The sequence below is a fragment of the Pseudorca crassidens genome, chromosome 1 (genome assembly GCF_039906515.1).
Source record: "Pseudorca crassidens isolate mPseCra1 chromosome 1, mPseCra1.hap1, whole genome shotgun sequence".
Lineage (NCBI taxonomy): Eukaryota > Metazoa > Chordata > Mammalia > Artiodactyla > Delphinidae > Pseudorca > Pseudorca crassidens.
Window position 1 is genome coordinate 38,049,876 of NC_090296.1, and position 24,637 is coordinate 38,074,512.

Here is a 24,637-nt window from a genome sequence, read left to right on the forward strand (position 1 = left end):
CTGGCACCCTACCAGCTGCTGTTCCACCACCTGCTGCATGTCTGCATCTAACGTTTCTGGCTCGAATGCCACGTTGGCTTGCTGCAGCCACAGCTCCAGCTCAGCCACCTGGTTCTTGCAGACATGGAGGACTTCCGCAGGCTTGGGCCTTGCTTTCTCCACTGTGGCCTCAAAAGCTCCTTGCTCATCAGAAAAGCCCGGAGCTGCAACCTTGATAGGAGGTGTGGTACCCTATGATAAATCCAAAGGCAATCCAGCGGTGAAAAGTTAGGAGTCCAAAACGTTCATATTTGGACTTGCAAAGACCTGTGAACTTACAGCATTTCCCCAGTTAAAAGAAAAATAAGGGCAGAACAAGTAAGAAAGAAAAGAAAAAGCCACCTCCACAGGCATAGCAATGATCACGTGACCTGGCGCCCCAGGTTTCCAAGCAGCTGATCTGCATGTACACAGGTACAGAGTTCCTAGGCACAGAGGACGCAAACAGGCTTGCAGTTCATTAAACCGTGGGTCCCAGGAGACAGGTGAGTGTGAGCGAGAGGGTGTGCATGTGGGTGTGGGTGTCTGAAACATTTCAGCGAATTGGCCGGTGTTTAAAGTTGCATGATGCATGATTAAGCAATGCTTACATTGTTGTGCACTCTGTTCAAACACGAAAAAGATCTTTACACACTGGCAGGGATACAAGGAAATATACCTCACACTTTTAACATCTTCTCAAGTAGTTTAGATTATAAAATATTTTAGCTTCCCCCCCACCCCCACTAGTACTTATCTAAACTTCTCCCTATTAAAAATAACTTGAGTCAAGTGATAAGCTTCACTGGGGTAATTTGGAAACTTTGCTCCTATTCTTCAGAGTGTCTCTAAAACTACTTTTCACCTTCTAAATACTCAAATATTACTGAGTTAAGGACTAGATGCTTATAGTATAGTATAGAGAAAGTATGATGTGTGATGTGTTCTTTTTAATATTGAAACACCTAGGTTGCTTATCGATCCGATAGAAAAATTTCTCCCAGGTACCAAGGGAGAGTATTCTAGTAATTATATAATAGATACTTTCAATTTGGAGGCAAAAGATGAATTGATACAGAGATATATTTGCTTCCCACATCTTTTTCCAGAATAGTGAAAGAGTATTGTCGACCCCTCCAGAGGAATTTCTTTAGGAATAAGGATCTGTGTTTTGCTCTACAAAATTAGTGATCTCCGTAAATATTTTATTCATTCTGAGTATGATGAAATGACAATGTTTTCTACATAAGGCTTTGCTAACTCCATCTCAGCATCTAATAAGGCACTATTTTGGCTAACTGAGAAATGGGAGTGGCTCACAAATGTGAGCAATATGCAACTCAAATGCGTATTTCCTAATATTTGTGGAATTTCGTTTAAACATAGAACTTTCAGTACAACAGAAGCAGACGAAATTGGTATGTGGTAACAAAAATATGCAGGGTATGAAAATACCACTCATTTTCACACGCAATGATGAGGCTTATGAAAGCTGGTTTGGCAGAAGGGTCCTCTGAGTTGTACTCGTTCCCCTTGACCATCTATTAACTTCACATATGTTTGCCTTTTCTGCCAAAATGCTATTTCTCCCCTGCCTTCATCAGTGTTTTCTTCAAGAATCACCTTCCTAAGGAAGTCTTCCCATTGCCTTGCTTTCTCTGAAGTTCACATACAGATCTATATTTAGATTCACCTGCTTCAATTTTCTTTTTTAATTCTGATCTTTAAAAAAGCAACAGGGCTTCCCTGGTGGCGCAGTGGTTGAGAGTCCGCCTGCCGATGCAGGGGACACGGGTTCGTGCCCCGGTCCGGGAGGATCCCACATGCCGCGGAGTGGCTGCACCCGTGAGCCATGGCCGCTGAGCCTGCGCGTCCGGAGCCTGTTGCTCCGCAACGGGAGAGGCCACAACAGTGAGAGGCCCGCGTACCGCAAAATAAATAAATAAATAAATAAATAAATAAGCAACAGATATGTGATTTTACTGCCAGACACCCATTTCTAGTTATCTGATTAATTGTTTTCTAGCTTTCAGATATTTCTATCTTAGTGGCAAAGATTTTGGGATCCTCTTGTCACCTGAGATAACAACCTGTTGATACTGATTGATTAATTAATTAATCTTCAATAACAGATTTACCATCTGCCTTGCTTATTTCCTCAAAAACATTCGAGCACCTATATCTGCCACACAGATGTAGAAAAATGACAATATTTAATTTCTTAGCTTTCTCACTAACTCACTGAGTTAATGAGGAAATAAGGAAGCTGGATAACTAATCTCGGCTTTATTTGCTAGTTATTTGAACCTGAAAAGAATCCAAAGGTGACAGAAGAAAAAAAGATTATTTGTAGAACTTCAATACCTGAAGGTGGCCTGGGGAATGTGCCAGGAATTGGTTCACTCACCTCTTTTTATAGTTACAGAAATCCAAGTACATTTAATGTTTAATCAGTTCACATCCCTCCCATCCCACCACATTGCTTCTGAGAAGCTCAAGCCCAGATATAAATTACTTGCCCAAGGTCACACAGCTCTGAGATCTTTTGATTCTGAGTCCACAGTTTTTTTCCATAATAGCACCCCTGCTGAATATCTTCTCCAAACGATAACCCCAAATTCTAAAAGTATTTAAATGAAAGTTTTATGACTGTACATTTTGGAGGGCTAAAAGAGTATGACCACAGGTATTTCTTGTTAGAGAATTATGGCATCTCTAAAGCATTAATGTAAACTGATAATACCCAAACTTTTATTGGGCTCTAGAGCTAGGCCACTGTGCTAAGACCATCTCATATTTCACACCCCAAACCCATTATTCCCAGTGCACAGATGAGGAAACTGAGGCTTAGAGAAGCTAGTCAAACTGACTATGGTCACACAACGAGTAAGTAGAACCAGAATCCAATCCCTGATTTCATTATGCCTTGGGGTCTACAAGTCCACATTTAAAAAAAAATTTATTTATTATTTATTTATTTATTTTTATTTATTTTTGGCTGTGTCGGGTCTTAGTTGCGGCACGCAGGATATTCGTTGAGGCATGAGGGATCTTTCGTCGAGGCACAGGCTTTTCTCTAGCTGTGGTATACGGCTTTTCTTTCTCTAGTTGCGGCGCACAGGCCCCAGGGCGCATGGGCTCTGTAGTTTGCTGCATGTGGGCTCTCTAGTTGAGGCGCGCGAGCTCAGTAGTTGTGGAGTGCGGGCATAGTTGCCCCGCGGCACGTGGGATCCCAGTTCCCTGACCAGGGATCGAACCCCCACCCCCTGCATTGTAAGGCGGATTCTTTACCACTGGACCACCAGGGAAGTCCCAAGTCTTGACATAATTCTGTCAACCCTCTGGCATCCAAGTTAGCCTCTCAGTTAGTGAATGTTATACTGCTTGATTTCTACATAACGCATCGCTGATCTAAGTAAGATCCATTTAAAAGGCAAATGAATTTTCTGGCTGTAGCTCTATTTCATGCCAAAATACCAACCATCAAAAATATTTTACTGTCAATTCTACGAACACGTGCACACACCCCACCCCACCCCCCAGTTTATAAAATGCAAATCTGCCTGGCTAAAGTGCCTTACCTAAATGCGTTTGCACAAATACTACATATGCCACTGGGATGGTGTGGTGGCGGTTTATTTTGTGAGGCCAAATCTGCCTTGGTTTCACATCTTTCAATACTAAATATTCAAACTAGGAAGGCAGAGTGGAATATTCTGAGTCTGACTCTTACTCCTCCATTTACCAACTGTACTTTTATTCCCTGAATTTTGATTTCCTCATTTGTAAACATATGGCAGGTATTAACCTACCTTATTTAATCTGAGGATTAGACAGCAAATACAAATGCCTTTTATGTAATAGGCAGTTAATCAATCTTAGCTCTCCTCCACTTTCATCGCCCCCATAAGTTACATCTACAGAAGAAAGAAGGAGGTGTTAACGGAAAGGCTAGTTCACCCTCACAAGCGGTGAGTGAGTAAAAAATCTTTAATTGCTCTGTACCACGCTTACTCTCTACGTAAACACCTGATGTCAAATCTTCCTGTGCTCCGGCTTGGTTGTGCACATGAAGATGTTAAAGTTCACAAAGACCTCTTGGTTTGCAATACAAAATATTGCAAAACACAGAGAGCTTGTCATCTCTGGGGGCTAGTCCAGGTACCTGGGCAGTTGGGTTGTCACCAACAGGGACTTACCTCTTGTGTTTGGTTGGGGCTCAGGGAAAATTCTGGGCCTTGCTCAGTGTTTAGTGAGTCTTGTGCAAAAATCCGTGCCGTGGAACTATCACACATGCTTATTTTCCAAGCTGCCTCCTGTAAAGAAAAGAATGAGAGGTCCAGAAAAGTTCCTGCCCTGCTGCCACGCACGTCCCTCTTCCTGGACCTGCTCATGTTACAAATCACCTGCTTAAAAAATGTCTAGAGAAGTCAGGTGCATTGAGAAAAAAAAGTTTGTTTATTAGGCAAAAAAAATCAACTTCCTCAGGTTTGTCTTTATTTTGAAGACTCAAATTCTCTAAAGCTCTGTAGTTAATGAGGGACACATAAGGAATCTAGAGAATTACGTATTTAAATGGATAATTAAGAGAATTAAAATTAAATAAGATTATATGATAAAGCCCACATTTCTAATAATGGGGGAAAGATGAATTTTTAAAATTGGGAACAACTATCCTATCCATGAAAAACATGGCTAAATCCTCGCCTCACTACTAACAATGAATTCTAATTGCATGTAATATTTAAATGTAAAAGTTATACCATAAAAATTCTTGAAGAAAATATGAGTGAATCTACTTCTAATCTAGGAGTGGGGAGGGACTTCTAAAGCATGACAATAAAGGAAAAAAATATTAGTATTCACAACATAAATAAAATAACATGCACCACAAAAGACACCATAATCTAAGTTAAAAGAGAAACAACAGACTGGGATAACATCTTGCAAACTGTTAATATCCTTAATATGTTAATTACTGTTATAAATCAATAGGGAAAACATCCCAGTCTGTTTGAAGAAAAAGTCAAATGGTGTGAACAAGTGATTCATAAAAGAAGAATATGAAAGCCAATGAACACCTAAAGAGATACTCAAAATTCTTAGAATATATGCAATTTAAGCCACTGGCTATGTTTGGCTAAGACCGAAAATGTCCAATATCAGCTTAGGGTCAGGAAAGAGGCATTTCCATGCATTCCTGGTAGAAATAAAATTGATGTACTCTTTCTAGAGGGCAGTTTGACAATGTGTGTCACATTTTAAATGGATGTACACTTTGATCCTAGTAAGCGTAACCCACTTACTAGGTCAGTCAAAGTTAAACAATGGGAAAATGAAATGTACACAAATATTTAACATAATGCAGTGGGAAAAGTGGATGACGTAACTGACCAATCTTGATTGCTCTACTTGCAAGCTGTGTGATCTTGGACAAGTTAACCTGGACTTTCTGAGCCTCATTTACTTCACCTTTAAAGTGAGACTATAACTCAGCTCACTCATTCTTGTGATTATTAAACAAGATGACATATACAAAGCATCTCACAGTTCCTAAGAAAATGTTATTTTCCTGCTCTGCGTACTGAAAACAGTAACTGCTATTAGAAAGTTATGAACCAAAAACCAAAGGTAAAGCTTAGATAAAATTGTAAAGGTAGGCTGGGATCATGATAAGTCTGGAAGTCAGGCTAAGAAGATTGCATTTTATTCAGCAGATAGAATCCAGGAAACACTTTTAGGAAAAGACATGCTTTTCCTAAAGCATGAACTGCTTTAGGAAAAGCCATCAGTTAATATTGTATAAGACATATAAATGACTAGAGGCTATAAATCCACTTAGAAGGCTACTCTAAAAATCTAGGGAAGAAGTTCACAATTGCCTGGAATAGGAAGATGACAAAAATAATGGGAGGTGAAGAAGGATGTAAAGACTGAATGAACATCACTTGATCAGTGGATATGAAAGGTAAGACAAATGAGGTACCTGAGACAACTCTGAAGTTTGTCTCAGACTCTGAGAAAACAGTGGTGCCACTAACAGACACTGAGGAATTAGGAGGAAGAGGAAGCATTGAAGGAAAGTTGGTAAATGGATTTGAGATGAAGAAAATACATTCAAAAAGAGAAATCTATCTGGAGAGTAGAAATGAGGAACAGATTTATGGGAAAAGTCAAGACTAGAGATTTGATGTGGGAATCCCTGTCATACAGGTGACTGCCAAACCTATGAGAGGAGAAGAAATTGCCATGAGAGAAAACAGAGAAGAAAGAAGAGGACAAAACACTGGGGGAAATGCCTACCATCACAGAGATGGGGCAAGAGAAGGAGATGGAAGAGGGGCTGCAGGTAGATGAGACAAGAAAGTACAGAATTAAGAAAGCCAAAGAAACACTGCATTTCAAGAAGGAAGAGGTGGTTAGTGCTGACGAGATCAATAAGGATTAGGACTAATAAAAGGGCACTTAATTGATATGCAGAAGTCAACAGCAATTTAAGTATAGCAAGGGACAAAATCACGATTACAAAAGGGGCCAAGAAAGAGGAGCACCAAAGTAAAGGCATTTAGCCATAAATGAAAGAGGAAGCACCATGTAATTGATCTGGAAAGCAGGATCAAGAAATTCAATGGAATTCTATCAAACATTTAGAGAAGAGCTATCACCTGTCCTTCTCAAACTCTTCCAAAATACAGCAGAGGGAGGAAAACTCCCAAACTCATTCTACAAGGCCACCATCACCCCAATACCAAAAGCAGACAAAGATGTCACAAAGAAAGAAAACTACAGGCCAATATCACTGATGAACATAGATGCAAAAATCCTCAACAAAATACTAGCAAACAGAATCCAACAGCACATTAAAAGGATCATACACCATGATCAAGTGGGGTTTATCCCAGGGATGCAAGAATTCCTCAATATACGCAAATCAATCAATGTGATACACCGTATTAACAAATTGAAGAATAAAAACCATATGATCATCTCAATAGATGTAGAAAAAGCTTTCGACAAAATTCAACACCCAATTATGATAAAAACTCTCCAGAAAGTAGGCATAGAGGGAACTTACCTCAACATAATAAAGGCCATATAAGACAAACCCACAGCCAACATCATCTTCAATGGTGAAAAACTGAAACCATTTCCACTAAGAACAGGAATAAGACAAGGTTGCCCACTCTCAGCACTATTATTCAACACTGTTTTGGAAGTTTTAGCCACAGCAATCAGAGAAGAAAAAGAAATAAAAGGAATCCAAACTGGAAAAGAAGAAGTAAAGCTGTCATTCTTTTTAGATGACATGATACTATACATTGAGAATCCTAAACATGCTACCAGGAAACTACGAGAGCTAATCAATGAATTTGGTAAAGTAGCAGGATACAAAATTAATGCACAGAAATCTCTTACATGCCTATACACTAATGATGAAAAATCTGAAAGAGAAATTAAGGAAACACTCCCATCTACCACTGTAACAGAAAGAATAAAATACCTACGAATAAACCTACCTAAGGAGACAAAAGACCTCTATACAGAAAATTATAAGACACTGATGAAAGAAATTAAAGATGATACAAATAGATGGAGAGATATACCACGTTCTTGGATTGGAAGAATCAACATTGTGAAAATGACTCTACTACTCAAAGCAATCTACAGATTCAATGCAATCCCTATCAAACTACCAATGGCATTTTTCACAGAACTAGAACAAAAAATTTCACAATTTGTATGGAAACACAGGAGACCCCAAATAGCCAAAGCAATCTTGAGAAAGAAAAACGGAGCTGGAGGAATCAGGCTCCCTGACTTCAGACTATACTACACAGCTACAGTAATCAAGACAGTATGGTACTGGTACAAAAACAGCAATCTAGATCAATGGAACAGGATGGAAAGCCCAGAGATAAACCCACGCACCTATGGTCGCCTTATCTTTGATAAAGGAGGCAAGAATATACAATGGAGAAAAGACAGCCTCTTCAATAAGTGGTGCTGGGAAAACTGGACAGGTACATGTGAAAGAATGAAATTAGAACACTCCCTAACACCATACACAAAAATAAACTCAAAATGGGCTAAAGAGGGCTGCCCTGGTGGCGCAGTGGTTGAGAGTCCACCTGCCGATGCACGGGACACAGGTTCGTGCCCCAGTCCGGGAAGATTCCCACATGCCGCAGAGCGGCTAGGCCCGTGAGCCATGGCCGCTGAGCCTGTGCGTCCAGAGTCTGTGCTCCGCAACGGGAGAGGCCATAACAGTGAGAGGCCCACGTACCGCAAAAAAAAAAAAAAAAGACTAAAGACCTAAATGTAAGGCTAGACACTATAAAGCTCTTAGAGGAAAACAGAGAACACTCTGTGACATAAATCACAGCAAGATCCTTTTTGACCCACCTCCTAGAGAAATGGAAATAAAAACAAAAATAAACAAATGGGACCTAATGAAACTTCAAAGCTTTCGCACAGCAAAGGAAACCATCAATAAGATGAAAAGACAATCCTCAGAATGGGAGAAAATATTTGCAAATGAAGCAACTGACAAAGGATTAATCTCCAAGATTTACAAGCAGCTCATACAGCTCAATAACAAAAAAACAAACAACCCAATCCAAAAATGGGCAGAAGCCCTAAATAGACATTTCTCCAAAGAAGATATACAGACTGCCAACAAACACATGAAAGAATGCTCAACATCATTAATCATTAGAGAAATGCGAATCAAAACTACAATGAGATATCATCTCACACCAGTCAGAATGGCCATCATCCAAAAATCTAGAAACAATAAATGCTGGAGAGGGTGTGGAGAAAAGGGAACACTCTTGCACTGCTGGTGGGAATGTGAACTGGTACAGCCACTATGGAGAACAGTATGGAGGTTTTTTAAAAAACTAAAAATAGAACTACCATATGACCCAGCAATCCCAGTACTGGGCATATACCCTGAGAAAACCATAATTCAAAAAGAGTCATGTACCACAATGTTCATTGCAGCTCTATTTACAATAGCCAGGACACGGAAGCAATCTAAGTGTCCATCGACAGACGAATGGATAAAGAAGATGTGGCACATATATACAATGGAATATTACTCAGCCATAAAAAGAAAGGAAATTGAGTTATTTGTAGTGAGGTGGATGGATCTAGAGTCTGTCATACAGAGTGAAGTAAGTCAGGAAGAGAAAAACAAATACCGTATGCTAACACTTATATATGGAATCTAAAAAAAAAAAAAAAGTTCATGAAGAACCTAAGGGCAGGACGGGAATAAAGACGCAGACCTACTAGAGAATGGACTTGAGGACACGGGGAGGGGGAAGGGTAAGCTGGGACAAAGAGAGCGAGTGGCATGTACATATATACACTACCAAATGTAAAACCGATAGCTAGTGGGAAGCAGCCGCATAGCACAGGGAGATCAGCTCGGTGCTTTGTGACCACCTTGAGGGGTGGGATAGGGAGGGTGGGAGGGAGGGGGATGCTAGAAGGAAGAGATATGGGGATATATGCATATGTATAGCTGATGCCCTTTGTTATAAAGCAGAAACTAACACCCCATTGTAAAGCAATTATACTCCAATGAAGATGTAAAGAAAAAAAAAAAAGAAATTCAATGCGTTAAAGTAGCATATTGAGCTCAGTACAGGACCTCAAAACGTAGAAGGTAAAGTTCTTGCTTTTCACGAAACTGTGTCAGGTCTATGCATAAAACTGTGATAGGGCATAACGGAGGTTCAAAATGCTATGGGAAAACAAAGGGAAAGAGGCAGGCAGTTTCTTGGAGGAGGCGGAAGTTGAGATGGGCCTTTGTGGATGGGTAGGAAGGAAGGCCACAGGCAGATATAGAGAGAACGGCACCCCAGGGAGGCAAAGCACTTTCTGAAGAGATGGTCTGGGCTCTGGGTCCCTCAGCTTGTTCGGAGGGGTAGGGCCATGGGGGAGAGAATTTGTTAGGGAAGGGGAAACTGAATACTTCTGAGGTAGAGAGGAAAGGAAGCTACCAAGAGAAAGAGACTGGAGATGCAGGTACAAGTGTAGCCCCGTGCCAAAGACGAATGAAAGGACTGGCCTGGGAGCTGGGGGAGGGGTCAGCCCTGGTCAGGAGGCAGGCGCGGGAGGTGTGTGGATCCTAATGATGAAGGGATCTTTCAGGAGCAAGGGAAAAACATCATCTTCACATCAGCATGTAATAATGATTTTCTAAAGTGAGGGCATTTGCCCTCTATTTTGAGAGACTGGAGAAGGTTTAGAAGGTCATAAGGAGTAAAAAGACTTATTAATTTACCTTCCATGCTACTTTGTCCAAAAAGAGAATGATGGGGAGACCTCTCACCCCAACTGCTCCCCAAAGAGTGGCATGTTAAATGCTTTAACCACTACGGTAAACCTTTTAGGTGCTCCTTTCAGTTATGTTTTGTCAGTTTGGATTTTCACACATGGAGTGTTTCTCAGCAAAATACTCTCCTATTATCACTAAGTGCACAAAAGAAATGCAAGTAATAGGTAAGTACTCAGCTGTCTTTCCTTTGTGCGGAGGTAACACTGAGAAGATTAAAAAAATTTCAACCCACGTAGGTTCCCTCCTGAAGCATTCTTTCAATAAGAAATTCTTTGCTTTGGCTTACTACCCCTGCCCATCCCCTAGCCCCAACAAATATGATATGTCCAGTATTACCTGAACCATCGTTCCAGAGGACGAGGATGCCCTGTCTTCCTCCACATCCTTGTCATGTTTCCAGAGTAAAGATGGGGACCCGGAAGGTGGCTCTGCTTCCTTATCTCCACTCTGACACAGCAAATCAATTGATTAGCAAAGGGAGGTGATTTCCTACCATCATAACAGCATCTTCCTCATCTCTTTTATATGACTCAGCTTACCAGGTAGTATAACTGCAGCCCTTAATTCCACCCATCCCCCATTTGTCATCGATCTCTTTGGCTAACTACATCACAGGAGTCCAAATGTGGTTGCTCTTCCTAAAGCCTAAAAAATATTCTTATAAGTTGGGATTCAGCTCATGTCACACAAAGGGGATCTTTAACACAGTGCTTTAGGAATTTGATCTGCTTTGGTACATGTAACCTCAAACGCTATCTTTAAAATAACAGCCTGATGAACATGTATCTTTTGATCGTTGTCAAAGACAAACAATGAATACTATAAACATATCAGTTCAGAGGCAAATACAGGTCTCAAATTAGAACTGCACTGAAGTGCACTCTTTTTTTTGGTCTTGGTACCTCCTCCACTCTCACAATTCTCTGTTGTGAAGAGGCATAATCAGATCATAAAGTTGTCTGATGGTCAGAGTGTATAATAAGCCTCACTTCTCCTTGTCCGACCACTCAGCCCCACGTATCCTAGTGATACACTGAAGGACAACAGGCTGTTCTGTGTGACTGTGGAGCTACTGAACAATCTATAAAACGAGCAAGGAGAATGTCTGGTGGTTACGTGTGAGACATTAAAAACTGTAAATTGCTGCAATTTTCTTCCCTTTCGCACAAGACCCACTATCACTTTAATTCTTAAAGTACGAAATGGAAATTGATATCAGGAAAGACAACTGGTAAAGGTCTCATCCAACCAGTTCTGATGGAGTAATAAGGATTCATAGTAGGGTTAGTTGCTAATACCATTCTTTGTGTCCTTGGCAATGCTGTTTCAGACTAAAAAAAGTAATTCAAATATGGAAAGATAAAGTTCTATAAAGCACACCAGGAGTGCCAACCAAACAGCAGAGAAAGTACTCAAAACTCCAGAGAAAGTACTCAGAAGTCAGGATACAACAAAGAATTTCATCTTCTCCCTTCTGCCAACAAGTGTGTCTGAATTACATTTATTCCACTCTGGACTGAAGTAGGTTTAGATGCACTTAAACATTAATAACATAAGACAACTACTTCAATCACCCTTACAAACTACCAGCATTGAATTCAAAAATCCTTACGTTTCCATTCATTTTAAGATCTTCTCATTGACCTTTTAGAGATTACTGTTCTAACAAACTTGAACGAGAAAATCATTTTCCTTACTTCGCTCTTCAGGGAGCTTTCTTCCGCCTCTTCCTCGACGGCTGGCAGGAAGAACATGGAGCCCATTCTGTTCAACTGAAAGGCACAGCACAAAGACTTGCAGCCGGGTTGCCGTTCAACGTCACCAGGATCCTGGCCTGGCCACATTTTTATGTAGCTAATTTTTTACTGACTTTATCCAAGATGCCCACCCACACAAGAAGCCTCGGGGTCTAGCGACTCTCAGCTCATCCAGCTGAATATCATGACTCACTCAAATCTTAGATCTCTTTCATTTGCACTGCCTTCTGTGGCCCCTCATCAAACAATTCAAGAATGTGATTCATTGATGTGGATTCAGAGTGGGCTTAGAGAGGTGCTGGGCCCGTTTTTGAGTTTGCAATGGGCTGTTTAGTAGGAAGATACTTCAAAGGGTAAATGCCACCCACCTACCCATGGAATTTCATAAGCACCTCCTTAAGTAACTTGTGCATAAGAATTCTGGGTTGAGTCCAGAACAGACACACCCTAAGGATTAATATTCACTAGTGAATAGTCTCAGGCAGAGTATTTCCACTTTTAAAAATTCCTTTACTATAGGCCATATACATAGATGCCACGGGCCTTCCAGGTGAAAAATACTACCAATTTAAAGCTCTTGTGGAATGTGGGACCAGCATTAACTAATGTCATACCCACCTTCCATTCAGAAGCATCCCTCTCAGCCCCTCCATCCTCGTCTGATGCTCTGGCTGACAGCATTTCCTCTTCTAATTCTTGCTGTTTTTGCTGAAAATGCTGGTGAAGTTTTAGTACAGCAGCCTTCAAGTCCACCAACAGCTCTTCTTTTTTCTGGTTCAAGCTCAGAATCTGCTTTTCCGTACCTTCGATTTCTCCCTGCGCAGAAAGAGTGTTTGCATTCCTTTGGGACGTCTGATACCTTTGCCACAGGAGCCTACTTCAATCGGTACAAGGGATGAAGGTTTTTCTATGCTGTGCAGTTGGCAGAGCCAGGAGCCAGTCCCTGGTACAGTGTAGCTCCTCTCCATCCAGACTGTGTTTCTAAATGACCTGGGGCGGGTTTATAAGCTCCCTTATAGGATGCCTTAGCCTCACCTGACACCTTGTCAATCAATCTCTAGGGGTCAAGCGGTGGCTCAGAAATTTGTAACAATCTCCACAGGTGACTGTGGTGTGCAGCCAGGGTTGCCACAGGACTGACTGACCAGAATCCGCAGGGTCAGGGGCCATGAACCTGCACTTTAACAAGTTTCCAGAAGATTTGTACGCAGACTAATGTTTGGGAACCACTGAGAGAAAACGAGGCTAGAAATCTCACACTTTTATTATCACTTTTGAAGTTTTCTTTAGTATTACTAAATACATTTACTTTTTTCTCACAGCCAAAGCATCCTAACAAATGGGAATAAATAAGCCAACAAGGGCACTGTGAAGTGTAACTTGTTATGGGAATGATGAACAGATGATTCCAAGCTTTAAAAGATTACTTTAGGGCTTCCCTGGTGGTGCAGTGGTTGAGAGTCCGCCTGCCGATGCAGGGGACATGGGTTCGTGCCCCGGTCCGGGAGGATCCCACATGCCGCGGAGCGGCTGGGCCCGTGAGCCATGGCCGCTGAGCCTGCGTGTCCGGAGCCTGTGCTCCGCAACGGGAGAGGCCACAACAGTGAGAGGCCCGTGTACCGCAAAAAAAAAAGATTACTTTAAAATTTTGTATGATTGACAACGTGGGAATAAAATTTCTTATACATGGTAGAAGTACAGATGCCCACTGTCTATCTAAAAGGATTATAGAATTATAGAATCCTAGATTTGGAGGAAATATCAGGTGTCGTCTTGTCTGACATCTTCCTCTTTAGCACCTGAAAGGCATCATTCAAAGCCTGAGCTTTATAGCAAGTGCTGTATCAGAAGACAACCTGCTCCTTTTTAGCAAACCTTTCACATATTGGAATTTTGTCCTTAATGTATTCCTTAACCCCCCAGTCCATTCATTCATTCTTTTCTTCCTTATTTCTTTTTTTTTTTTAATTTATTTATTATTTATTTGGTTGCACAGGGTCCTTAGTTTAAGTGGCAGGCTGGCTTCTTAGTTGCGGCTCGCTGGCTCCTTAGTTGCGGCTCGCCAGCTCCTTAATTGTGGCATGAGAACTCTTAGTTGCAGCACACATGTGGGATCCAGTTCCCCAGCCAAAGCTCGAACTGGGGCCCCCTGCACTGGGAGCTCGGAGTCTCAACTGCTGTGCCACCAGGGAAGTCCCATTTCTTCCTTATTTCTTTTTTTCCATCCATCCATCCTACAGATATTCATAGAATCATTAATTTTTTTTAGAGACAAAGAAACTCAACATGTCTCCACCTATAAGTGAGAGTTCTGAAGTCCAGAGAAAGAAGGTGATTTTTCCAGGGCTGCAGCTAGTGACAGAGCCTAGACCTGGACTTCTGACACCCAGCCCCCATGGCTCTTGTGCTACTGCACACATTCCGACACCAATACCCCTATTCTGTCTGAAGTTAAATTTCTTGTGATTGCTTTGGGAAATGATAACTTAATTAAATCTGAGTTGGCTGTGGTGTGTGTCCCTTTTCAATAAACACTAAACTTCAGAGGAACAGTGCCTCCCAACAGACGTTAATACTACAGCCATTAGAATAACACTTACAGAAACAGACTAGTCTGCAGAGCCACTAGCATTATGGAGACAGAGAAGGGCACAGAGCGGCCATTCTCAAAGTGGCATCTGCAGACCCTAGGGGGTCCACACTCCATAAGGTCAAGATCATTTTCATAATAATTCTAAAATGTTACTGGCCTTTCTCACTGTGTTGACATTTTTCTCTGTGTGATGTCGCAAAAGCAATGGTGGGTAAAGCTACTGACACAGTGTGAATCAAGGCAGCGATATCAACTATATTAGTAGTTACTAGATGCTTCACTATCATGAATTTAATTGGGAAAAAAAGCCAGCTTCACTTAAGAATATCCTTGATAAAGAACATGTAGTTTTAATATTCTGTATGACAAAGTGGGAAGCCTGCATAAAGCACTTCTGCTATATACCAAAGTTTAATGGTTGAGGAATAACACTCATGTGATTAAGTTTCAAGCTAACCTATCCATATTTTTCTCATAGAATACTATTTTTACTTGAAAAAAAAAGATGGTTGTTAAACTATACATACATAAATACATATATATACATGTAATATATATAGAGATTTTTCTGAAGAGGTAGATGTTAATATTAATAAATGTGAATTTTTTAATATCGGCTACTGAAATGTGTCATCATCTGGAGGATTTACATGACTAGTCAAATAGTATTTTCCAAATGATCAAACATGATGTTATAAAATCATGCATGGTTGGAGATCCATTCCAAGTACAAGACAGACCAATGGATTTTAGTGTAAGAGTATGAAAAGTTCACTGACATGGCTTCAAATTCCATTTAACAATGAACCTCTGAGTAATTCTACTTGTTGGAGTTTAGTGTAGTTTCAAAGAATGTCCACAATTATTCAAAAGGGTTATTAAAATAGTTCTCTCTTTTCCATGTACATGTCTTTGAGAGGTTAGATTCTCTTTATATACTTCAAAGAAAATGACATACCTCAATAGATTGAATGCAGAAGAAGATGAGAATCTAGCTGTCTCCTAGTAAGCCAGACTAATGAGACTTGCAAAAATGTAAAACATTGTCACTCTTCTCACTACATTTTACATTTCTGAGTTTTAATATAAACACAAGCTCTTTGGGGTCCTTTAATTTTTTTTTTTAATTTTATTTTGTGGACCTCAGAAACACAGAATTAGATTAATCATACTCCCTGCTTCACAACTTGTTTTCATCATTGTCCATGCATGGTATGCTCTTTTTTTTAATAATTTCTTTTTTTAAAAAAATTTATTTATTTATTTATTTTTGGTAGTGTTGGGTCTTTGTTGCTGCATGTGGGCTTTCTCTAGTTGTGGTTAGCGGGGACTACTCTTCAATGTGTGTGCAGGCTTCTCAGTGCGGTGGCTTCTCTTGTTGCAGAGCATGGGCTCTAGGCGCACGGGCTTCAGTAGTGTGGCAGTGGGCTCAGTAGTTGTGGCTTGCTGGCTCTAGAGCGCAGGCTCAATAGTTGTGGTGCACAGGCTTAGTTGCTCCGCGGCACGTGGGATCTTCCTGGACCAGGGATCAAACCTGTGTCCCCTGCATTGGCAGGCGGATTCTTAACCACTGCACCACCAGGGAAGTCCCTGGGGTTCTTAAATTTTTTAACGTAAAGGGAAATTTGACACTTTTACAATACTGAATCTTTAATACCCTGAGTCTGCCTTATTGAGTCCACCACTTAATAGCTGTCTGTCATCTTGAACCCCTCTGTACTTCACTTCAGACATTAAGAAATTTGCCCTACATCTCACAGCTGGAAAGTGGTGTAACGTGGCTTTGAACACCATAGCAATTGCATGCCTACATCAGCTTGATGGCAATAGAGTTAACATGCAAACCATTGTAACTGGGTCCACAGGACATTGTTAATTAGGGCATATGGAGAGACTGCTTAGTATACGGAACTCTTTATTACAACAGCATTCAGTCTTTACTTCTAAAGCCCAGCCTGCCTGACCCCTATGCCAGAAAGCTAGCTGGAAAGCCAGGTTGTCCAAATACCATGTGTTACATCAGCTTCTTTGCTACCAGCCAGAATGCACCAAGTTGAGGCTAAAGACACTTGAAGAGACTTCCATTATGATAATTATATAATAACCTATTTTATGTAATAGGAATGAAAAGTAAATACACACATAAAATACCTTCAGTTGAAAGAGAGAAGTAGGAAATACAATCATCAAAAAGGGCTTGTAGACACCAACAGCTTAGAAAGTGATTGTTGAATAAACTGCTGGAAAAATGAATGAAAGAAATATACCTGTACTTGTGGCAGGTTGGCAGCTCCGTCTGGTGACATATGTTCATGGGAGAATTCAGCTGAATAATTATTTAAGATGTGTTTCAATTTTTCTATTTCTTCATCGCATTCATTTGTCTGTTTTATGACTATCTATAAAATAACCCCCCCCAAAAGAAGATCAATGGGCTACTTCCAATGTCTATCTCCATCACAAACTCCAATCAATTATATCAATACACAACCATACAGATTCCAATAGCAAATGGTAGCCTCAATACAGAGAACAACATTTGCAAAGCTGGCACCTGACCTTCTTGCTCCACTTAGATGCTAGAGCACCTTGGGTTCAAGTTTAATTAGACATACGTTTGTTCTTAAGTATTCCCAGTCTAACGGGCTTATCCTGGGAAGCATTTTATAGCATGTTAACATAAAGTTGCTAAGTTTATGACATTACTGATATGTCACATACGCCATTTTAATACATATTCCTTGCGGGGTTTTCAATACACAGAAAGGTGACAATCCTGATTCAGAATGGAAAGGGCATGTGATTTGAGAAATGATGGGTTTTCCTGGTCCAGACACATCCTCACCTGGTACCCCTTGGGATCTGTGATATACATTTTATGGTAAGAGGTTGAGGTTTGAGAGCAGTCTGAGTTTGCAGAATAAGGCAAAACCAGAACAATACCTGGAATCTAGTGTTAAGGGAATAGTAGAGCTTGAACCTACTACCTGTGTGCTAAATGATATGATCAAAGTGTGATGAAAGATAATGGACTTCAAAAGAAAATCTAGATATTTCCTTGTGTGCTTCACAATGAAACAAAATGCCTTTTGAAACTACAAAGTTTCTGGCCAACACAGAATTCTTCCTTGTATTTTCTTTAATATTTAACTATAATTTTAGCTGCAGTCTGGAAATCAATACTATGTTTGCTGCACACACCTGTTCCCCAGCACTCAGTAATGAGCTAAATCCCATTACTCCCCCCAAAAGTAATTTGTCTTATTTTCCACAATGAGAGCACTTACAATTATCTAACACAGAAATGAAATGTACCATATTCTAATGATTTTCATTACCACTGGCTTACTTAGCTTTGAAATACCTGAGATGACATCTGATTTCCACTAACACAATAAGATGGAAAATTTTAGCAGCACAGTTTGATATCTAACTTGGCACAAAACCTAATTTCCTCTTCTACTGCTCCCCCTTCCATCTTGTGAAGGAGTCACTTTAAAGCATAGTTAGGACTGTTATTTTCTTTTTCTGACCAGGAGACCAATAAAGCACAAAAAGATTAAAAGTAACAGATCAAATTTTCTTTGTTTTCTTCTCTTTATATTATTAAAAAAATAGTACATTGAGTGCCAGATCTTTTTTCTCCCTGTGGGTGTTAGGAAATGATGTCAGCTGATCAGTAGCCAGGCCAGAGAGACTACATGAGCTAACACTCAAACCAGAGATTACAATATCCTCAAATCTTAGGAGAACAGAGTGACCACCAAATGTGAATGAAATTTAAGAGGGAGAAAGAGATAGCAATTCTCTTCTTATAACCAGGGGATGGATGGGAAGGAGGAAAAATAACCTTTCCTCTTACCCTGACACACCTAATCAAGAAAGGTAGGCAGGAGGGGCTGTCTACCAAGAGGGCTGAAAAGTCTGTGGCTCTTTCAGCAACTTTCTTTTCCTGTAGGAGTGGTTGTTGATACAGCAATACTAACCAAAGTAAAATGTAATTTCTATCTAATGATAATTCCTGCCTTGAGACAGGAGATCAATCAGAAGAATTTTAAAAAGCCCTCAGGGAGAGGCTAGAAGATGTCATCAGAAGGAAGAGACCTTGATATGAAGAATAATACTAGGGTCTAGAAACTCAAATTCTTTTCTTATCTGTACACAAATTAATCTCAACATACGTTCACTCTGGTCTTTCAGTAAGTCATCTGACCTTTCGACACTAGTCTCCTAATGTGTAAAAATAAAAATGGCAAAGTGCCTACCCTACCTGTATCGTGTTGGTAATAAATTGAAATGATTAATAGGAAAGCAACTGAGAGGTGTAAAGACATTATTGTGGGTCTGTCAGCCTCATGAGACTGCGAATGCACGGTTCAGGCTGAATCTCTTCCCACAGCATTTTACCCGTGTAGATCTTCAATAACTGAAGAATGGAATGAAATAGAACAAAACTAGACTTTAACGTCTTCAACCAGAACAAGAATAAGAGCTGAGAAAAATCACTTTAACCTCATTTGAGCAACAAGATACTCTCATATCAAATGCCACCTCCTGGATAATAATACTGGAAGAGACCAAAAAGAATCAACACAGGCAGCATCTTATTGTCATGGGAATTTGACCCGCCCAACCATTAAAACAACACCAGCTTTTGCTGAATATTTTCATCCAATGAGTTGGCTGTCATCACAAAAACCACTCACCTTTAATAACTCATTTTGTTCCTGAGTCACATTTTCCAACAGTTCTATATCTTGTACAAGCTGATCTGTCCGCTGAAACACAGGCAGAGGCTTCATTCCTGTCTGGGGTAACCTCAGTTCCACTTGGTAAGACACGATTTCAGCAATGGTTTTCTTCATGGGATGTATATTTTCCAGTATGACCTTAGATAAACATGGTACACAAGTGAAAAAAAAAAGGCCACTCCTAAATCTATTCAAAATCAAACTTTAGTCTTTATAGTTTTGAGTTTTAAAACAGTGTCTTAGCTCAGGTTGAAAAGAACTAATATATTACTTGTGATCTGGCAGTTAGATAAGGTCTCAGGAAAGAATGCCTGGGGCAAGAGTACCCTCCCAGCATTACGTGATGCCTTTGGACAACCCTTTCCTTCTTTCTCTCCCTCCCGCCTCTCTCTGTAGAGCTGTTATGTGCTTCATGTGTTGTGACCAGGCAGTAAGCTGTGGAAGGGCAGGTACTGCCTCTTATTAACTTTCACAGCAACTGCACCCAGCACAGGGCTTCCCACATAATAGACCCTCAAAAAATGCTTATTGAATTGAACGGAACTGTCCTGCCAAATTTCCTAAGTCCCAAAACTGCACTTCTATTTTGTTTTAATGACATCTGATCCACAGATAACTGGATTTAAATAATGAATAAATTAGGAGAGAGTATTCACTTTACTAAGTACTTCATATGCATTATTTCATTTAATATTCACAACCACCCTAGGAGGTAGATATCATAACTTCCCTTTCACAGGTAAGGAAATTGGGTTCACAGAAGTTAGAAGACCCAGGTGAGGGCACACTGTAAGAGGCAGGGTCAGGATTAGAACCCAGGGCTGCCTGATCCCAAAGCCCATGCTCTTAACTGGTAGGCTGAGGGGGAAGCAACATCTGTATGCTGTTTAGTATGTCCCAGCTCCTGTGCTAGGGGCTCCATATACATTATAATTGTCCAACATAATCACCACAATACCAATGTACAGATGTGAAAGCAAATCCAAGAAATGTTAACCAATCACTCAAAGGAACACAGCCAGCAAGCAGGGCAGTTGGGGCTGGAACCCAGTTCTTCTGACTTAGAGGCTTAAGTGCTTAGACTATTAAACAAACACCGGGGTTTGACGTGAAGGAAAAACTACCAAACCTTGAAGTTTTAGGAAGAAATTAAATGAAAAAATAACCTATAGGAAAATGATAGATACATAGATTGCACTAGAAATATGATTTAAAATATGATATTTATAGTCATTCATATCTATTTCCCAACTTTACTTTGCTCTTACTTTAGCAAGATTAAACACTTTTTATCACATCATATTATTACACATTTTAAAATAGGCATAGTAAGTATTAAGAGAAAATATTTTTAATAATGATCCATGCTTACCTCCCCATGCTTAAGATGCTCTTCAGGTGAAAAATCAAATATTTCTTTTGATAGCAGGATAGCTTTGATTTTTGAAACTCTTTTCTCCATTGATTTTACTTCCGTTTCAATGGCAACCACATCCTAGAATTTCAGAAACAAAAAAACACACTCATGCAGTATATGTTATATGTTAATAATCTTTCTAAAACACAATTTACTGCCATTTACTCTATTCTCATATTTAACCAAAATGTTTGCCACTTATATCACTTCAAAACTAACCAAGCGCTACACAGATAACGTGGACTGTTTTCAATAAAAATGTTGTTCTGTTAGTAATAGCATACCACAATACAAAGCATTGCTTATACTTACTGAGTTAAAAGATCCTCATGGGGCCAATTTTCAATTATTTATGCTATGAGAACAAAAGTAGTATGCATCTGAACAAATTTTAAGTAAATTCTCAAATATCTACAAACTGTTTAGATTTACCTTTGGAATGTCTTTAAACACTTGAATACAAGTGGGTCAACGCTGAAAAAATTCTCACTACTTTAAGTAAAACGGTAAAGTCACCCTTGGGAAACAAACACACAAGGAGCTGGAAAATTGACAGATTTTGGTGCCAATTCCCTAACAAACTTTTGCCGTGTGGAGAGTCACTAAATTACCTTATAACCTACTCAGATTAATATGAACAACAGATCATTTATCCAGTGGCTATTCTCCCATCAGTGTCAACTTCTAGAAAGTGGCCAAGAAACTTAAAGTGAAAACGCTGCAATTTGTGCTTTCAAACCTACATATTTATGAATATGTGCTATAAAACCTACATACTGAAGTCCACTCACACTGTAAGAGGGCCTTCAGACTTTTAGAGCTTTATGGAGATAAACTGAAGCAAAAATAATGCAGGGAATAGGAGAAACTACATAGAAATCATCAAAGGATTTCAAATTATCACAACTTGGAACCATTCAACATAGGACAAACATAACTTCATATAAGCAAATGAAGCAGTAATTATAGTAATTTACCTTCATATTATGAAACATTCAGTTATATTGAAATTATTTTCTATACCATACGTTTAAGAAAATACATAAATATATACAATGTATTTTATGGTAATTTCCATGAAAAGTTATAGAAGCATTTAACAATTTTGGAATAAGCTTCAATAACCAAGAATATTTAATAAGTATGATTCTCTGAAGTTACATAAGTGTGGTGCAGGGAATGTAAGTGAGAAATAAAAGGTAAATTATTAAGACTAACTGCATCTGCCTTTGCTGTGTGACTCCATCCTTAAATAAATGCCTCACAGGTTTCGAGCCAAAATAAATAAAATTATTTAAAAATCCAGTGGTTGGGGCTTCCCTGGTGGCGCAGTGGTTGAGAGTCCGCCTGCCGATGCAGGGCACACGGGTTTGTGCCCCGGTCCGGGAAGATCCCACATGCCGCGGAGCGGCTGGGCCCGTGAGCCATGGCCGCTGAGCCTGCGCGTCCGGAGCCTGTGCTCCGCAACGGGAGAGGCCACAACAGTGAGAGGCCCACGTACCGCAAAAAAAAAAAAAAAAATAGACCACTTCTGGACTGAGAATGGGGATATGATTTTTTGTTGTAGTTGCACTATAGGGTACAAAGTAAAATGTAATTCAAGAAATAACATAAATGAAAAATGTACCAGATCAATGTGTCTTCATAGAACTGATTAGCAGTATAACTCTAATTTACTAAATGAAATATAAATTTAAAATAAGAAGTCACATCATTATAGTGCTAACTTACATCAGCCATTTGTTGAATCTGTGGAAGGCTTTCTATGATTTTTTGTCGTAAAGCTACTATTTGATGACTTAACTCTTGTATAGGCTGTGCTAAAGTATCTGTTTCAAAAATTATTGACAAGCCTTCTAGATCCATGAAAATTGAATGCAAAAGATTGTGCTTCTGTTCTGAATCTTCCAAAGCCATCTAGATAATGGGAAACATGAAAAAAGAGAAACATCAAGATACTGGAAAAAGTTGATTGAAATTATATCAGAGAGAATTCTATAACTATGTATGGTGACGGACGGTAACTAGACTTAATGTGGGTGATCATTTTCCAATACATACAAATATTGAATCATTCTGTTGTACACCTGAAACTAGTAAATGTTGTATGTGAATTATACCTTAATTTAAAAAATTAAATCAGAGAAAATTTGAATTTGTCTCAACATTTCATACTCCTGTTCATTCCCAATTTCATAATAAAACATTGAACATTCTCTCTTGTCAATGGCAGTATATGACTATAGAATGTCTACCCCATTTTGGTGGGCTTGCAGCAGCTATGTTATACCAAGTAGCCCTGCTCCTCCAGCCATTGTTAACAGAATCAGAAACACTTGACCTATAAGTTCATCCCTCTATAATTTGGAATTAGGGTCAAGAAAGCCATTCATATATGTATCGCTGATTCACTTTGTTATAAAGCAGAAACTAGCACACTATTGTAAAACAATTATACTCCAATAAAGATGTTTTAAAAAAAAGCCATCCAATTGGCTGGACTTGTAATTTTGGGAAATGGGTTTGACAGAAATAGATAAGTGAAGTGGGGATGGGAAACGAAGAGGCAGTCCTGGTACAGGTGTCCTCCTTGGCCTTACCATCTGGAGCCACTGACTTCCATGAAACACCCCTATAGCTTGAGTTGACTTGAATAACTTGATACCAAAAGAGCTCTATCTGATAAAACCAAATATAAGTGGAAAACATTCATTTTTAGAATTCCTTAGACATTCTTCCTTAGAATTTTTCTTTTGTTCCTTTAATGATTATAATTATTAACTTTCAAACTTAAGATTTCAAAATATCTCAGCCACCTATTGGAAATATTCAACCTGCTAATGTAGTCTTCAGGTAATCCCATAAAAAATAACTGTTATGAAAAAGAACATTTACTTATGCAACCAGACTTCTAGTCACGAGTCCCCAAAATTAATCAGGTTATTCAGAATTTCATATTGACCTTATTCCAAATCTTAGCAGGAGAAAACTTGAAAGGAAAACAAAACTTAAAACCAATGCTTTTTCCAATAATACTATTTACAATAGCATCAAAAACCCATAAAACGCTCAGGAATAAATTTAACAATTTACATTAAAGAGAAATTAAAGAGGACCAAAATAAATAGAGAGATACATCCTGTTCCTGGATGGGAACAGCCAATATGGTTAAGAGGTAAATTCTTGCCAAACTGATCTGGATTTAATGCCCTCCCAAAATTCAAACAGACCTCTGCATAGATATTGACAAGATGATTCTAAAACTTATATGGAAATGCAAAAGATCCAGATTAGCCAAAACAAATTTGAAAAAGAACAAAGGACTAAGTTGTAGAATTTATACTACCTGACTTCAAGATTTACTATAAAGCTGTAGCAATTAAGACTGTGTCATATTGGTAAAAGAATAGACACATAGATCAATAGAACAGAAGAGACAGTCCAGAAACAGACCCACATATATGAGAGGTCAATTGATTTTAACAAGGCACCAAAGTAATTCAATAGTGAGTCTTTTCAAAACATGGATAATCCCATAGAAAAAAAATGAACCTTGATTCCTGCTTCATACCATATACAAAAATTAACTTTATTTTTTTAACATCTTTATTGGAGTATAATAGCTTTACAATGGTGTGTTAGTTTCTGCTTTATAACAAAGTGAATCAGCTATACATATACATATATCCTCATACCTCCTCCCTCTTGCGTCTCCCTACCCCATCCCTCTAGGTGGTCACAAAGCACTGAGCT

The 24,637-nt window shown here is 39.3% G+C and overlaps 1 protein-coding gene and 1 long non-coding RNA gene across 2 annotated transcripts in view; one reads left to right on the forward strand and one right to left on the reverse strand.

Moving 5' to 3' along the window:
- The window catches only part of SYNE2 (spectrin repeat containing nuclear envelope protein 2), a 307,891-nt gene that overhangs the window by 98,096 nt on the left and 185,158 nt on the right, over window positions 1–24,637 (reverse strand). Inside the window, exons 58-66 of the mRNA XM_067733714.1 lie at window positions 22,616–22,801; window positions 20,840–20,962; window positions 19,423–19,605; window positions 16,984–17,115; window positions 12,742–12,939; window positions 12,064–12,138; window positions 10,703–10,813; window positions 4,218–4,334; window positions 1–231 (exon numbers count right to left, since the gene is read on the reverse strand). Coding sequence (XP_067589815.1) covers window positions 1–231; window positions 4,218–4,334; window positions 10,703–10,813; window positions 12,064–12,138; window positions 12,742–12,939; window positions 16,984–17,115; window positions 19,423–19,605; window positions 20,840–20,962; window positions 22,616–22,801 — 1,356 coding nt within the window. The remainder of the gene's footprint in view (window positions 232–4,217; window positions 4,335–10,702; window positions 10,814–12,063; window positions 12,139–12,741; window positions 12,940–16,983; window positions 17,116–19,422; window positions 19,606–20,839; window positions 20,963–22,615; window positions 22,802–24,637) is intronic.
- Window positions 113–24,637, forward strand: part of LOC137222476 (uncharacterized) — a 27,958-nt gene continuing 3,433 nt past the window's right edge. Inside the window, exon 1 of the long non-coding RNA XR_010942465.1 lies at window positions 113–524. This is a non-coding gene — a long non-coding RNA (uncharacterized lncRNA). The remainder of the gene's footprint in view (window positions 525–24,637) is intronic.